We start from the raw sequence: 15,535 nt of genomic DNA on the forward strand, positions 1-15,535 counted from the left end.
CGAGACCTCATCTCTACAATAAATCAAAAAATCAGCCGGGTATGGTAGCGCGTGTCTGTAGTTCCGGCTACTCGGAAGGCTGAGGCGGAAGGATCGCTGGAGCTCAGCAGGTCGAGGGTGCGGTGGCCAGCAGCGGCCACTGCACTCCAGCCTGGGTGACAAGACTGAGACTCCAACTCAAACAAGCAAACGAAAAACTAGCATTTGTTAAGTATTTCTTTGCCAGGCACTATGTTAGTCAATTTGCAGAAAGCTTTTACTTTAATTCTTGCAAAATAAGTATGTAGTTTAATTTCACAGATCAGGCTAAATTTCTTAGATATGAAAAATTTGCCTTTTGTTAACAATCAGAAAATCAAAAGCCCAGGGTTTTAATACAGAGCAGGCTTGCCAGATGATAAATGCATACTTAAGCTATGAATTGGAAGATCAACAGAACTTCAACGAATACCAAAGGTAGAAAAGTATGTTTCAAGTTAAGATAAAATTTGAGAAAAGTTATGAAAGTTGGAAAACTCAGGTTTTGAGTAGAGAATAGTTGGCATAGGTAATCTAATTTACCTTTGTTGGAGTGCGTAAAGGTGACTAAAGCTGGAGAAGGGAGTAAGAGTGGGATTGTGGAGGGCTTTGCATGCTTAAGAACTTTGGATTTTTTAAGTAAATAAATCACTATATAAGGATCATGAGAAAACACAATGAGATTTTTGTTTTGGGCTTACCACCTAGACTGCAAGATAGCTGATGAATGTGAAGTGGTTTCTTCCTGCTATTTCTTGATGTTCCATTTATAGTACTCAAAGATACAACATTTGGTAGTTATAAAGGGTTAAATTCAGGAGTCTGATGGGAATGCTACATCAGTACTGAAGAAGTGGTATATGGAGAAGTAATAATTCTGATATTGCCAGAACTGAATAGAAAGTACCAGCTAGCATGGAAAAGAAAAATTAACACGAATATAGTTAATTTTTAAAAATGAAATGAAAATAATTTTGCAATGTGTTTTACATTAATTGAGCATAAGCAAGATATTTTCACTTGTATTTTGTTGCTTATGAGTGTAGAACAGAAGAAAATGGAAACTGTCCCTTTAATAAAACCCTGTTTACCTATCCTGTTCTTGTAGGAGTGGCTTAGGAACCTGTAGAGTGAGGTATAACTTCCAGTTCTGCATTCTGACCTGTACCCTTGGAAAGAGTGCTGATACTACAAACCAGGAAGTGACAGATAATGTGCTTTAAACTACATTAGAACTTATCCTTTATAAGGAACAGCTTCTCATAACAGCATTGAGAGATCGAAGCAGTGATTTTACATAGTTGTCATTAAATATTTGGACCTGTGCTATGGATAAAGACTTTGCAGCATACCTAGAATACAAAGCTTTCTGGGCCAGAAATTGATCTTCTGACTTTTGAGCCTTATCTGATTGCTGCTTGGTTCATCTTTATTTTGTTAAACTACTCTGTAGGCTTAAATGGGGAGACACTCCTTTGTTCACAGGTAGGTGGTCAGCTTTTTAAAATTTAGGCTATTTTTTTAAGGTTACTAAGGCAGATTGATTCTACTGATTTTTGAAAGAATTATGGATATTAGACTGGATATATGTTTTAATGTTTAAATGTTCAACATGGCTGTAAGTAACTACATTTTATGACAACTGTACAAAAAGTCATTTTAAACAAATTAGCAAAACTATAAGATGGTGAATTAAATTGTTCTATTTTGTTTTCCATTAAAAGTTCCATTTTATTTTCCTGTTATATACATATATAGTTAATTAATATATTCAAAAGTGTATTGAAATTATCCTGCTATTAACTTCCTGATAGTATTTAATAAAATATTTCAAACATTTATGGAGTCAAATAAAATTACGTTTTTGTTGTTAGTATTTTCCTTATAGCATAAGCCTTATTTCTTTCACTATTAGGAAGCTGTCTGAGTATTCATCATTGATTTACTATTTGCTTCAGTCTGTCTTTGTAATATTTTTTTATCTATTATTTTAGGAAAGATTTTATAAAAGAGTAATCTTACACAAGTATGTTGAAATATTACTTGCTTCACTTTGGAAAGTTACCATCCTTTTGTGGCCCTGCAAATATTTCAAAGATAGTGTCTTTGGAAGAATGAGCTAATTAGTAGTATATTGTAGTATGAGCTGTTATTGTGAGAAAAAGTTCACAAATGACTTGTCTAGATGGAAGCCATCAGAAAAGAAATGTGTGTATGTTCCTTAGGATTGAGGACAATGATTCCTCAACTTTCTTTGCCATTAATGGTCCTTTTATTTTTCTTCTTTGGGCACTACTTCAAAAGACTTTGTCCACCAAATAAGTGGTAGATTAAATAATAAATATTAAAACATCACTTTTTGTTAGATATATATCATTTGTTTTTTCCAGTGAGAGGTTCTTATCAGTCTGAGATATCCTTTCTAGGTTAATATAATTCAACTAAAAACAGTCTTGCCTTTTTTTTTTTTTTTTAGCTTGAGTAGATTTACCATAGTTAACTATTTAGATATTTTAGATGTTTTGAAATACTGATAATAATGTCTAAATTTTCATCACCCACTTTTATGGGATTCTAATAATCTGGGTACAGCAGACTGTGGTCTAAAGTACTGAAATTTTGTTCTTAATCTCTTTGAGGTTCCATGAGATATAATGAAAGTCATCTAGTATAACATAACAAATTAGGATACCATAGCTACTAGACACAGAAGAAAGAAGGAAAAAGAAAAAAGGAAGCGGTATTTGTTGTAGGGAATTTTGGAGAGAAATTCAAGGCATCTATGTGTTTTGACCCCATCAAATCTATATTTATTGCTACTGTTTACCAACTTAAAATTTTTTACGCCAATTAGGGTGATAAACTACTGACTTCAAAACAAACATTACTTATGGTTATATATTTATTGTGTATTTTTAGCTGGTTTCCCTTTCCCCAACTTTCTTTTTTCCTCCATCCCCCCATTCATATCCTTCCTTCAGCTCAACTGAAAACACTTCTGCAACGTGAAGCTTTATCTGATCACCCTAATCTACGGTAATATTTCCTTCCTTTAGACTCTCATGTCATGTTGATTCTACCAGTACTTTAGTGCATAATCATGTTATATCTTGTCATGTAACTTAAGAGTGTCCCACGTCTTCAACTATAAGTTGTTTGAGGGCCAGGAGCTTAACTTCTACATCATTTTTATTCCCCTAAGCATCCAGTGCAGTAATACCCATTTGTTTGGTACCAAATGAATATCTGTTGAATAAATCAGAGAGAGAAAGAATCTTGCCAACAATTGCTTCAAGTCTTATGCTACCTCTTTCTGACTTACTTAATCATGTAATTGTCTATGTAAATGTTTCTAGAAATCAGACCATTAGTTATCATAATATTATTGTTTTATTTTGCTATGCCATACATAAGTTTGTTGTATTTGATGATTTTAACATGGATATACTACCTACAAGGAAAAAACAAGCTGGACTTTATTAAAAATAAATCAAATGAAATATTCTGAATTCTGGTGTCTTGCATTTTATATTTTAGGAAAATATAATTTAAAGTTTATTGGTATTTAATGTTTTAAAAAATTAAAGTATTCACATACATTATGAATTAAGGGAACAGGTTCTGAGCAGACACTTAGGACTAAATGGGGATGCAGTGGTCATGGAAGACTGGTTGGATTGCAGAATTTAAACTACAGATCAGTAGTTGCCAGATACTCTGAATGAATTATTTCATAAAAAGAAATTTTAAACATTTTTACCTCCCATTCGTAGTTGTTATTATAATACACATTTAAAAATTATTTTATGTATTCCTTGTATCAACTCTGTCAGATAGCCATTATTAACCCGTTTTTGTAGATGCAGAAAATGGAGGTACAGAAAGGTCAAATAACTACCAAAACCACATAGTAGTAGTTGCATGACAGATCATTCTTGACTTCAAAATTTGTTTTGAACCACTGTTTTATTCTTTTTCTATGTTTTTCAATACTCAGTGTAATTTTTCTGTCATTTTAGAGCCTGACTAGGCAGGAATTCTGGCAACTTCTCCAGCAGAACTATGGCACTGAGCTAGGCTTAAATGCTGAAGCGATGGAAAACTTGTCACTGTCGACTGAGGATGTACAGCCAAGGTACAGCAAAATGTTTTGAAATGTCAGAATTTATCAATCATTAGTCAAAGCAGAATTGTTTTAGATTCTACTAATTCTGAATTTCTATTAATTTATCTTTGGGTACAGTTTGTATCTTTGTGGTGGAATGGTGGTATAACTGCATCACCTAAGATTTACTTTAAGCCTGCTTTTGGTAAGTCTTTTTATTAAGGATCTAAAGAAGTACTTCATAGATGACAATAAAATAAATTAGATGGCAACTGTTTTTGGATGCAATGATAATATGGCTTTTTTCTCAAGGATCCTCTAGCATAGCACTTGACATATGGTTGACATATAATAAATATTGAATACATTAATTAAAGAAATGTATAGTACTGTGGGAATGCAAATAATGATTATACAAGGTAAACAATGTAATTAGCCATAAAGAGTCATAGATGATGTGATAAAGAAATTAAGAGAGAGATTATTTTTGATTGATGAGGATTCTTTTTTTTTTGTTGTTGAGTTGGAGTCTCACTCTGTTGCCCAGACTGGAGTGCAGTGGCCGCTCCCTGCCACCACAACCTCGCCTGCTGGACTCCGGTGATCCTTCTGCCTCAGCCTTCCGAGTAGCCGGAATTACAGGAATGCGCTACCACACCTGGCTGATTTTTTGATTTATTGTAGAGATGAGGTCTTGCTGCCCAGGCAGGTCTCGAACCCACGGGCTCAGGCAATCCACTCACCTCAGCCTCCCAAAGGTGCTGGATTACAGGCTGAGCCACCGAGCCCGGCTTGATGAGGATTCATTTAAAGGAGTGGACATTTTAATTAATCTGTACAAGTAAAAGTATATTTTGTCCAATGGAAATTGAGGCTGAAGGAATAAAAAAAAATAAAAGAAAATGCATTAAAATTCTATAGCAAACTTTATGTTAGGTGAAACAGTCAGTCACAAAAGACCACATATTATATGGTTCCATGTATGTGGAATGCTAGAATTGGTAAATTTATAGAGACAGAAAGTAGATTAGTGGTTGCCAGGAACTGAGCGGAAGGGAGAGTGAGGAGTACCTACTGATGGGTAGAGAGTTTCTTTTTTGGGGTGATGAAATGTTTTAAAATTGAATAGTGGCACAATTCTGTAACCCACTGAACTGTACACTTTAGATGTACAGTTTTATGGCATGTGGATTATATCTTAATAAAGCTGTTATTTTAAAATTTTATAGCAAATAAGTCCTAATATGGAAATATTTTGAAAGTCTCAACATGCTGTACAAATTTTTACGCTCTAGGTGGTCTACTAGTTATGCCAATCCTATTTATATATTTTTAGTCTTCAGTATTTTATAGTCTTTTTTATGAGATTGCACATGTATATTTCATCAGTTTTTCTGTAAGGTTAAATTTTTTCATTGTATTTTTTCCTGTAAAGTTTAGTAGCCTCTCTCATGTTCTAGAATTAGATAGAAAAACAATTATAATGTAGGCAAAGAGTCCTGGATTATGGTAAACAAGATCTGGATTGTAGTCAGGACCACCAAGGAGCTGAGTAACCTCAGGCAAATCTTTTAACCTATCCTATTCTCAATTTGCTCCTCTATGAAATGAGGCAGTTCATCTCAGTGATCTTCCAGGTCCTTACCAACCTGAAAAGTTTCCAGTCTTTGAAGAAGGAAAGAATAAATGTTTTTGACCAGTTGCCTGATATACTCTTAGAGCCAGCTTTTTGAGCTCACTAGCAAACCTGCTATTTTCTTCTTCTGGTGATTGAGTGCTTTCTAAGAAAATATGTGGCAGTGTCCTCATTCTGTCTTCTTTTCTCACTCTTCCAGTCTCTGAAAGAAGCTTATCTTTTTTTTTATTGTTATTTCCTCAGTGCTTCCATCTTCTTTCTCTTTATTCTCAATTTCTCTTTCCCTCTTCCCCCTCCTTTCCTTTCTCTGTATTTCTCCACATCTCACCTCCATTCCAAAGTATAGACACTCAGCTGGTAGGTGTCCTTAGAGTCCTGCTGTTTTGCTTGGTCAAGGGTGATGTGGTAGCAGATCTCCCTATTGTTTGGGAAGAGTAAAGTAGGATTGAAATACCCTTTAGCTTTTCTGTACCTTCCTTAGGATAATAGGGTTTAGGATGTCAGGTTCTCACTTTATTTTAGGAGAAGACTGTACATCACAATGATTATATGGGAATAATAATTGCTTCATAAAGTTGAACACTGGAAATTAGATAAGTTGTGCTTCTTTTGTATTTAATAGACTTTCCTTTATTTTTGTCCCTGAGAAAGGAAAGCAGATCCCAGGACATTTTATCCCTGTTATCATTTGAAAGCTGTTTCTTAAACCTGTTCTTAGAGCTGGGAAGAGAAAGAAGGTGGCAGGCCTGATTGATGGCTCTATGCTCAGACATTATGAGCGTCCACTTCTGGGAAGGATTCGCCATTTCAGCTGGGCCTGAGTCCGAAGGAAGGAAATCTCGAAACTGCGTTTTAGTGTGGACCAGTCTCCAACTTAAACATCCACCCTGCACCTTTCCAAGCCTTGTGGTTGTCCACAACTGAAATTTAAACAAGCAGTATTCATTTGATTAGTTACTGTTATGGCCCCATGTACTTCATTAATTTTTAATGGTTTCTGAAATTTATAGAATCTCATATGAGCATATCTATCTTATTTTCAGAAATGAAGTCAATTTGCCTGTGATTTAAGAACATAGCTTTGTTATAAGTAGAGGCTTATTTATTAAATTACAATAATGTATTTGTTGTCAAAATGCTTCATAATAGAAAAGGACGCCAATGAGGAGTCCAAATAACTTATTTGTATAGAGGTGACCTTTTGATTCTATAATGATGTGTTTCTTACAGAAGTCCAGGAAGCAGTTTGGATGACTCTGGGGAGAGAGATGAGAAATTATCCAAGTCAATCAATTTTACCCATGAATCAATTATTCGGGTTTCAGAAACAGATTCATTTGATGGAAATTCTTCAAAAGGAGTTAGTATATGATATCCTTTAAAATATATATATCTGATACTGCCATGTGTTAATTATGATATAAGATCATATAAAAATACAGTATACAAAATGTTTAAAAACTTGAAATGTCAGGCTTCTACTTAATTTTAGGAGGAGTTTTAGGTCTGTAAGTAGCAGAGGTTATGTGGGAAAGATGTAGATTTGTTTAGAACTGGATAATGTGCAGAGCTATTATGTAGTTTTCTGAGCTCAGATTAGAAAGGGGATACATATTATTAAAAGAAGAACAAGGTAAAGAAATTTGTAGTTAGTAGAATTTTTCCAGGGTGAGTAGTGTGTGTGGTGGAAAGAATCTGTTTTGAAGGGAAAGATGAGCCCCTGAGCAGCATGCTTAAGAAATAACAGATACTTCCTAAGCAGCCTCCTGAAGCAGGCATGGCCAGTTCACTACTGGGCTAGTTTCTTCCTTTATTTTTTCAAATATTGTTATAAGTTCATCAATATTTTTATTTCAATGAGTTTTAATCAGTTGGAGTCTTTTTTACATTTAAATTTTAATTTTTTTAATGCTCAGTTTATCCTCTCTGCCAACAGGAGCCCCTTCAGGTTGGCTCCTTTGTCTTTTCGAAATGACCAATATCTTTGATTACTTCCTTTCTTTCTGGCACAAAATTACATCCCAAGCACCTTTTGTACATTTTCTGCCCAAGACGTAGCATCAGCCATTCTCCTAATGAGACATGGATTCTTTTGGTGCAGAATGATATTTAGGAACCACTTTCTGAATACTAAGAGTGCTTGCTCCTACTGCAGAGCTTTTGTTCTGCTGATTGGGGATGCAAGGTTGGGGCCAAAGCTGACTTTGTTGGTTTAGAGCAGGGCTTTGGCTGCAAATCTTAACTCGGCCTCTTACTAATGGTATAAGTTAATATAATTGCTTAACCATTACCTTTGTTTTCTCAACTATAAAGTAAGGATAATACCTTATGGGGTTTTTATAAGAATTTAATGAATTAGTATATATGAAAGTATAGTCATGTGCCACATAATGATGTTTTGGTCAACAGTGGGCCGCATATGTGATGGTGGCCCCATAAGATTGTAATGGAGCTGAAAAATTCCTATTACCTGGTGACTTAGCCGTCATAATGTGGTAGTGCAATATGTTATTAACGTTTGTGGTGATGCTGGTGTAAACAAATCTCCACTGCCAGCCCCATAAAAGTATAGCACATACAATTGTGTAAAAACATAATACTTAATAATGATAATAAATAGCTATGTTAAGTGTTTATGTATTTACTATACTATAGTTTTTGTCATTATTTTAGAGTATACTCCCTATATATATATTTAAAAAGTTAACTGTAAAACAGCCTCGGGCAGGTCCTTTCAGAAGGTATTCCAGAAGAAGGCATTGTTATCACAGGAGATAACAGCTCCTTGCCTGTAATTGCTCTTGAAGATTTTCCAGTAGAACAAGCTGTAGAGTTGGAAGACAGTGATATTGATGATCCTGACCCTGTGTAGGCATGGACTAGTGTGTGTGTTTGTGTCTTAGTTTTTAACAAAAAGTTTAAAAACCAAGAAATAAAAGATATTTTAAAAATAATTTTAAATTTAAAATTTAATTTTTTTAAAAATTTTAAAGATGTGGGGTACAATTCAGGGTTAGATATCCAAATGTTCATTATGCAGGTACCCTTGTTGATGAGGCGTGTTCCGTACCCCTGGCAGATTTCCACTACTGCCAATCCCGTGCCGCCCCCTGACAGTTTCCCACTACTGCCAATTCTTTTCTTATAGTATTACAGTAATAGTTCAAGGTCTGCTTATGAGTGAGAACATGTGATATTCAGTTCTTTGTTTCTGTGATAGATCACTCAGTATTTCTAAGTCCATCCAAGTTGCTGTGACGTTCATAATTTTGTCCTTTATGGCTGTGTAATATTCCATTGTGTATATGTACCACATTTTCAAAATCCAGTTCTTTTTCCATGGGCAGCACAGTTGGCTCCATGTTTTTGCAATTGTGAACAGTGGTGCAATAAACATGCATGTACAGGTATCTTTTTCATAGAGTGATTTGAGTTCCTCCGGGTATATTCCCAGTGGGTGGATTATGGGGGTCGTATAGAAGGTTGATTTTTAGATCTTTTAGGAATCGTCACACTGTTTTCCACAGAGGTTGTATTAGTTTACACTCCCACCAACAGTGTAGAAGTGTTCCTTTCCACAGCATCCTCTCCAGCATCTGTCCGTTTTTGAGTTTTTGATGATGGCCATCCTGACTGGAGTTAGGTGATATCTCAGTGTGGTTTTAATTTAAATTTCTTTGATGACTAGTGAGACTGAGCATTTTTTTCATGTAACTGTTGGCTGCTCATATGTCTTCTTTTGAGAAGTGTCTATTCATATTTTTGCCCATTTTTTGATGGGGTTATTTGTTTCTTTTCGGCACATTTGAGTTCCTTGTAGATTCTAGTTGTTAGGTCATTGTCAGATACACAGTTGGCACATATTTTTTCCCAGTCTCCCTGCTCTCTTGATGGTTTCTTTGGCTTTGCAGAAGCTTGTCAGTTTGATGAGGTCCTACTTGCCTGTCTTATCTCTTATGGCATGGGCACTTGGGGTTTTGATCAGGAATTGGTTGCCAATTCCAATTTCCATAAGGGTGTCTCCTGCATTTTCTAAGATTCTTATAGTTTGAGGTTTTATGTTTAGGTCTTTGATCCATTTGGAGTTGATTTTTGTGTATGGTGATAGGTAGGGGTCTTGTTTTAATCTTCCGTACACGGTCAGCCAGTTTTCCCAGCACCATTTGCTGAATAGGTTCTCCTCTCCCCAGTGGTTGATGGTGGAGGCTTTGTCAAAGATGAGTTGGTTGAGAAATTGAGGTTTTTCTTCTGGAATCTCTATCCTGTTCCATTGGTCTATATACCTGTTCTTGTACCAATACCAAGCTGTCTTGATTACTGTAGCTTTATAGTAGAGTTTAAAGTCTGAGAGTGTGATATTTCTCCCTTTTTTCTTTTTTGTTGAGGAGTGTTTTGGCTCTTCATGGTTGTTTATGTTTCCATAAATGAAAAGAAAAAAAGTAAGGATGTAAGAAAGAAATATTTTTGTTCATTGGTCTAATGTGCTTATGTTTTAAGCTAAGTATTATTACAAAAAAAAAAGATTAAAAAGTTTATAAAATAAAGAAGTTATAGTAAGTTAAGGTTATTGTCAGAGAAAAAAAATTTAAAAAATAAATTTAGTGTAGCCTAAGTGTATAGTGTTTATAAAGTATCTAGTAGTGTACTGTCATGTCCTAGGCCTTCACAGTCACTCACCACTCACTCACTAACTCACCCAGAGCAACTTCCAATCCTGTAAGCTCTATTCATGGCAAGTGAATATACAAAGGCACCATTTTTAATCTTTCATGCCATATTTTTACTATACCTTTTCTGGTTTTAGATAGTTTAGATATACAAATACTACTGTGTTATAGTTGCCTACAGTATTCAGTACAGGAATATGCTGCACCTGTTTGTATCCTAGGAGCTATCAGCTTTACTATATAGCCTAGGAATACAGTAGGCTATACCATCTGGGTTTGTGTAAGTACATGCTATGACATTGACACCATGATGAAATAGCCTTATGATGCATTTCACAAAATGTATCCCCATTGTTAAGTGACACATGACTATATTTTAAAGAGCTTCTAGCACAGTCCAATGTCCATAAACTGTTGTAATTGAAGGTGAGTCTGCATGTGGCTAGCAGTGGTCCTTCTCTATCTTCCACCAGGGAGCTCCCAGCACCACCTCTGAGTAAATGTTAGGAAAACATTGCAACAGCATTTATTTATGAGAAAGGCCACCAAGTTATCAGCTTGTTTCAGGCAACAGTCTTGTGTCCACCTCAGCCTGGGTTTGTGTTATGAATTTCTTGCTTATTTATCTGGAGACCCTTAGTGACTTACTGCTGGTATACTTGGGAAGTGAATAACTTAATGTTTTAAGATTGATCATACATTCATCATCATCATGCATTCATGTTTAGCATAGATGTTTTCAGGTTATGGAATACAAGTGGTATAGATTAAGTTAGATCCTTTTTTCTTTTTGCATTTAAGAGCAGCATGGTGAGATTCTCAGATGAAAACAGTTATCTATGTAACTTTTCACTTTCAAAAATTTAGAAATAACAAAATCAGAAATAGCTGTTTTCCAAGATGAAAATGTTTTTTAAGTTATAAAATTAATGCTCTGTAAAAATTAATGAAATATAGGAGTATAAAAGAAAAATCATCCAGATGCTAAAAGATAGATAGTGACTGTTACTTTTCCTATAAATATCCCTCTGTAGTCTCTATAATAGGAAGTATGACTTCAGTAGCAAGAAGAGGAAATGCATAAGTGTGGAACTACAGAGAAACTTACTCTACTTAGTATCTGTTAAAGGGGCCCTCCCTGGTTTGACTAAGTAAGCATTGTTTCTTTATAGTGTAGGACTCCCAAGTAAATCAAGTTTTGATTTTAGCCGTAATCTCTGTTTGAAGATTCAGTGCTCTGACTAGGGTAGTACAATCCTTTAATAAATTGTGTCCTAGGTCCCAGTTGTTATTCTGTTTTCTGAGTGGCCAATAGAAACCTGTGTCCTCCCTGGAGCTGCTTCTGCTGTTTAGTGCTGCTCAAGGATCTCATGGGACAGAAAGTATAAGGAATGCTTATGTGTTTTTTTGCTCCCTTCCTCTGTGTACACACAGACAATGCAAAGTGCTCTGCTGTGTAGTTATACAGACTTCTTACACTGTTCTACTAAGTCTGATTATAGTACAGTGCTTTTCTACTTGAGTACCCAACATAGCAGTGGCATCATACTTTAATGCCTAACATTAAATTTATTATAGAAAGGACACGCCTTTACTAAACCATTCCAGAAAGTATAGATAGCATCATATATTGACTATATTTTAACTCCTGATCTCTTAGTCCCTTTAAAGCAAAGCCAAGTTTGTTCTTATGAGTTTGCTATGAAACTGATTTCCATTTTAATCTTCTTTCTCCCACTGTACAAGTATGTGACTTTTCTCTTTCTATTTTCTTTTCAAATCCTTTAGGTTTTGAGAGATGGGTGAGGTTTTTTCCTTGAGATGATGGGGCAGGCATTGGCTGGGGAAACAAACTGGGTGTGGCTCCCCCCTTACCCCCCCCAAAGAACTGATCATTCTAGTACTTTTTTTGCCCTCTGCGTTCTTACCTTTTTGCTTAAATGAACTACATGATCTTAACTGCCTGTGAGTTCTTTTTATATGATGTTTTCCATAAGTTTGTTGTTACTTGCTGTGTAAGATGACTTCAAAATGTTATATGTTATTTACTGATATTTTAAGGGCTGACATTTAGCAGAATTGCAAACATTTCAAAGTACCTGTAGTATTAAAGTTCTTACTGTAAAATCTAAACTTTTAACATCTCTTTAAAAAAATTTAAATTGGACTGTTTGCCTTTTAGGGTTTAGGGAAAGAGGAGCCTCAAAGTGAGAAACAGATCAAAAAGAGTCCTTCACTAACTTCAGAAAAGAGGTTAAGTAGAGTGCCATCAAAATCACTGGACTTGAATAAAAATGAATATCTTTCTCTGGACAAAAGCAACACTTCAGATTCTATTGATGAAGGTAAATAATTTCTTGTACATTTTAATACAATTTCAGTTATGTCTTTTAATATTCTCCTTTGTAATTAGGGAGTTTCAGATTGAGACTTTAGTTGTACTAGAAACAATCTTACCCTATAAGGAACCCCAAAAAGGAGGGGAAGTTTATAGAAAATAGGAGAAAGGTTGCTAAGTCTAACTCAACTCTACTTCCTTCAGAAACCTGGAATTCAAAAATCTTCATCACATTTGGCTTTTAAAATTACAAACCTTAAGGCAATGAATGGATGTGGAGCAGTAGGTGTGGAAAAGCAAATCTCGTAATAAAAATCTACATGCCAGCTTCTATATACCAGACAGTGTAAGATGCTCATGCTTTATAGGTAGAGTGACCCACTAGCTCATCTGGGTACTCCTCATTTTATTGGCGGGGAAAACAAGACCTAGAGGGGCTAAATCCAAAATCATGCCATTAGTTAACTATGCAGGGTTAGAATTAGTGATCAGGTATCTCACGCTAATACTTACCAAATTATTTTTTCTTTTCTTCTTCTTTTTTTTTTTTTTTTTAAAAGACATTTTAGCCGGGCTCGGTGGCTCAGCCTGTAATCCCGCGCCTTTGGGAGGCTGAGGTGAGTGGATTGCCTGAGCCCGTGGGTTTGAGACCCGCTTGGGCAGCAAGACCTCATTTCTACAATAGATAAAAAAATCAGCCGGGCGTGGTAGCGCATACCTGTAATTCCGGCTACTTGGAAGGCTGAGGCGGAAGGATCGCTGGAGCCCAGCAGCTCAAGGCTGCGGTGGCCGGGAGCAGCCACTGCTCTCCAGTCTGGGCGACAGAGTGAGACTCCAACTCAAAAAAAAAAAAAAAAAGATATTTTAGCAAAAGTTACCCTAAGCTTGTTTTGTGTGTGAATGCAAGTAGTCATGGCCAGGGTGCAGTCTAAGATGAATATTTATTTAAATTATTGTATAGCTTCCAAAAGCAAATAAAGGTCTTCAAAATTTTTAGAAAGGAAATTCTTCTATCAGTAAATGACTTTTTAAAAAAAGTACTTACAGGTGATACTCAGAATACTCAGCTTTCTGCGTGTGATGAAGCAAGCTTTTGACTGTGGTTACGTTTTAGAGCAACGGGATGAGTTTTTGAAAGCAGGAACATGGACGATCCATCATAACTGCTCCTGAATTTGATTTGTTTTTACTGTAGTAAACTTCCATTTAATTTTAATTTACTCTTGGAGGAACAATTTATATTTTAAGTTTATTGCAAAGACAAATGATAATATTCTATATGGTATTGAAAAGCAACTTATAGCCGGGCTTGGTGGCTCAGCCTGTAATCCCAGTGCTTTGGGAGGCTGAGGTGAGTGGATTGCCTGAGCCTGTGCGTTCGAGACCCACCTGGGCAACTTGGTGAGACCTCATCTCTACAATAAATCAAAAAATTAGTCGGGCGTGGTAGTGCGCGCCTGTAGTTCCAACTACTTGTAAGGCTGAGGCGGAAGGCTCGCCGGAGCCCAGCAGGTCGAGGCTGTGGTGGCCGGGAGCGGCCACTGCACTCTAGTATGGGTGACAGAGTGAGACTCCAACTGAAAAAAAAAAGAGAAGCAACTTATTTGGTTTTAGAAGGCCAGCAGAGCCTTTATTCTATATTAGCTTAGTTGTACTATAATGATAAATAATAATCAGAATGATGACCCAAAGGCCTTCTGAATTTTAAAAGTATATTCTGGATGATCTTTAAAATTATGTGTTTTATATTGTAATCTATGCATACTTGGGGTCTTGAACGGGCTCAACAAATAGCAGTCCTTTGTGACCATCTCTGTTGTAATCAAATTGGGAAAGACAAAAAGAACACGTCAGATAGAGGACAAAACATCATCTCTGATACTAACAGTGACAAGGTTAGAGGGTGTAGGTGTGTGTGAAAGATAAGTGGGCTGCTGATGGAGCTGAAGAGTGAGGTAGACTTAGCCACCAGTCACAGGCAGAGGGAAGAACCTCTCTGGAGGAGTCCTACTTCTGTGGGCACCTAGATCCCAGAAGCAAGGAGGAGAGAGGTATGCCATGCCTACCCAATGCACTCCTTCCATGTTTACTGTTTTGGTTTGTTCAGGTTGCCATAACAAAATACCACAGACTGGGTGGCTGAAACAACAGAAATTTACTTTCTCATAATTCCGGAGGATAAAAGTCTCAGATCAAGGTTTGGAAAAGTCATTTTCTGGTGGGGCTCCCTTCCTGGCTTGCCACCTTCTCACTATGTCCTCATATGGCCTTAGGGCATGCTCTCAGAGGGGAGGGAGATGGAGAAAATATAACAAAAACAAGCAGTAGTTGTTCAAAGAAATTTGAGTACTGATAACTTGGGGCTTGTCATGCTTATTAAGTGGGCATTTTAAGGACCTTTTTTTAAAAATTATAAGATCATTGACACTGAAGTTAGTGCAGTGGGAGATACTGGAAAAGACCAAGGATAGTGGCTCTTGTATCAGTGCCATTTACCATTCATGCTTTAGTATGCATTAGGGCACTTATTAGTCCTACCCTGCTTGACTGAACTTAGGACTTTAGGAAGATCTACCCTGGCCCCCAGTGGCCAAATAGGTTAGTGACACTAAAACAAGGATTTTTTTTTTTCTTTTTTACCTGTTTTAAGAATGATCTTTAAAAAGTTTCGTTATTGAGTTCCTAAAAGTAACATTAATGATAAGTTACATAAAGGATAATATTAAAACTTATAAAAACTGTGTGCATATGTAGAAATAAAGAACTTGCCT

General features: G+C 36.1%; 1 protein-coding gene across 3 annotated transcripts in view; it reads left to right on the forward strand.

The window, feature by feature from the left end:
- The window catches only part of GRAMD1C (GRAM domain containing 1C), a 109,138-nt gene that overhangs the window by 66,490 nt on the left and 27,113 nt on the right, over positions 1-15,535 (forward strand). For 2 of the 3 annotated variants that reach the window (XM_008065854.2, XM_008065855.2), the window contains exons 7-9: positions 4,038-4,153; positions 6,990-7,119; positions 12,609-12,771. In XM_008065854.2, the coding sequence (XP_008064045.1) occupies positions 4,038-4,153; positions 6,990-7,119; positions 12,609-12,771 (409 nt within the window). Of the gene's footprint in view, positions 1-1,143; positions 1,504-4,037; positions 4,154-6,989; positions 7,120-12,608; positions 12,772-15,535 lie in introns of those variants that run through there. The other variant, XM_008065856.2, reaches the window with a different exon arrangement.

The sequence above is a fragment of the Carlito syrichta genome, unplaced genomic scaffold (genome assembly GCF_000164805.1).
Source record: "Carlito syrichta isolate Samal-C Ts95f unplaced genomic scaffold, Tarsius_syrichta-2.0.1 Scaffold308815, whole genome shotgun sequence".
NCBI lineage: Eukaryota > Metazoa > Chordata > Mammalia > Primates > Tarsiidae > Carlito > Carlito syrichta.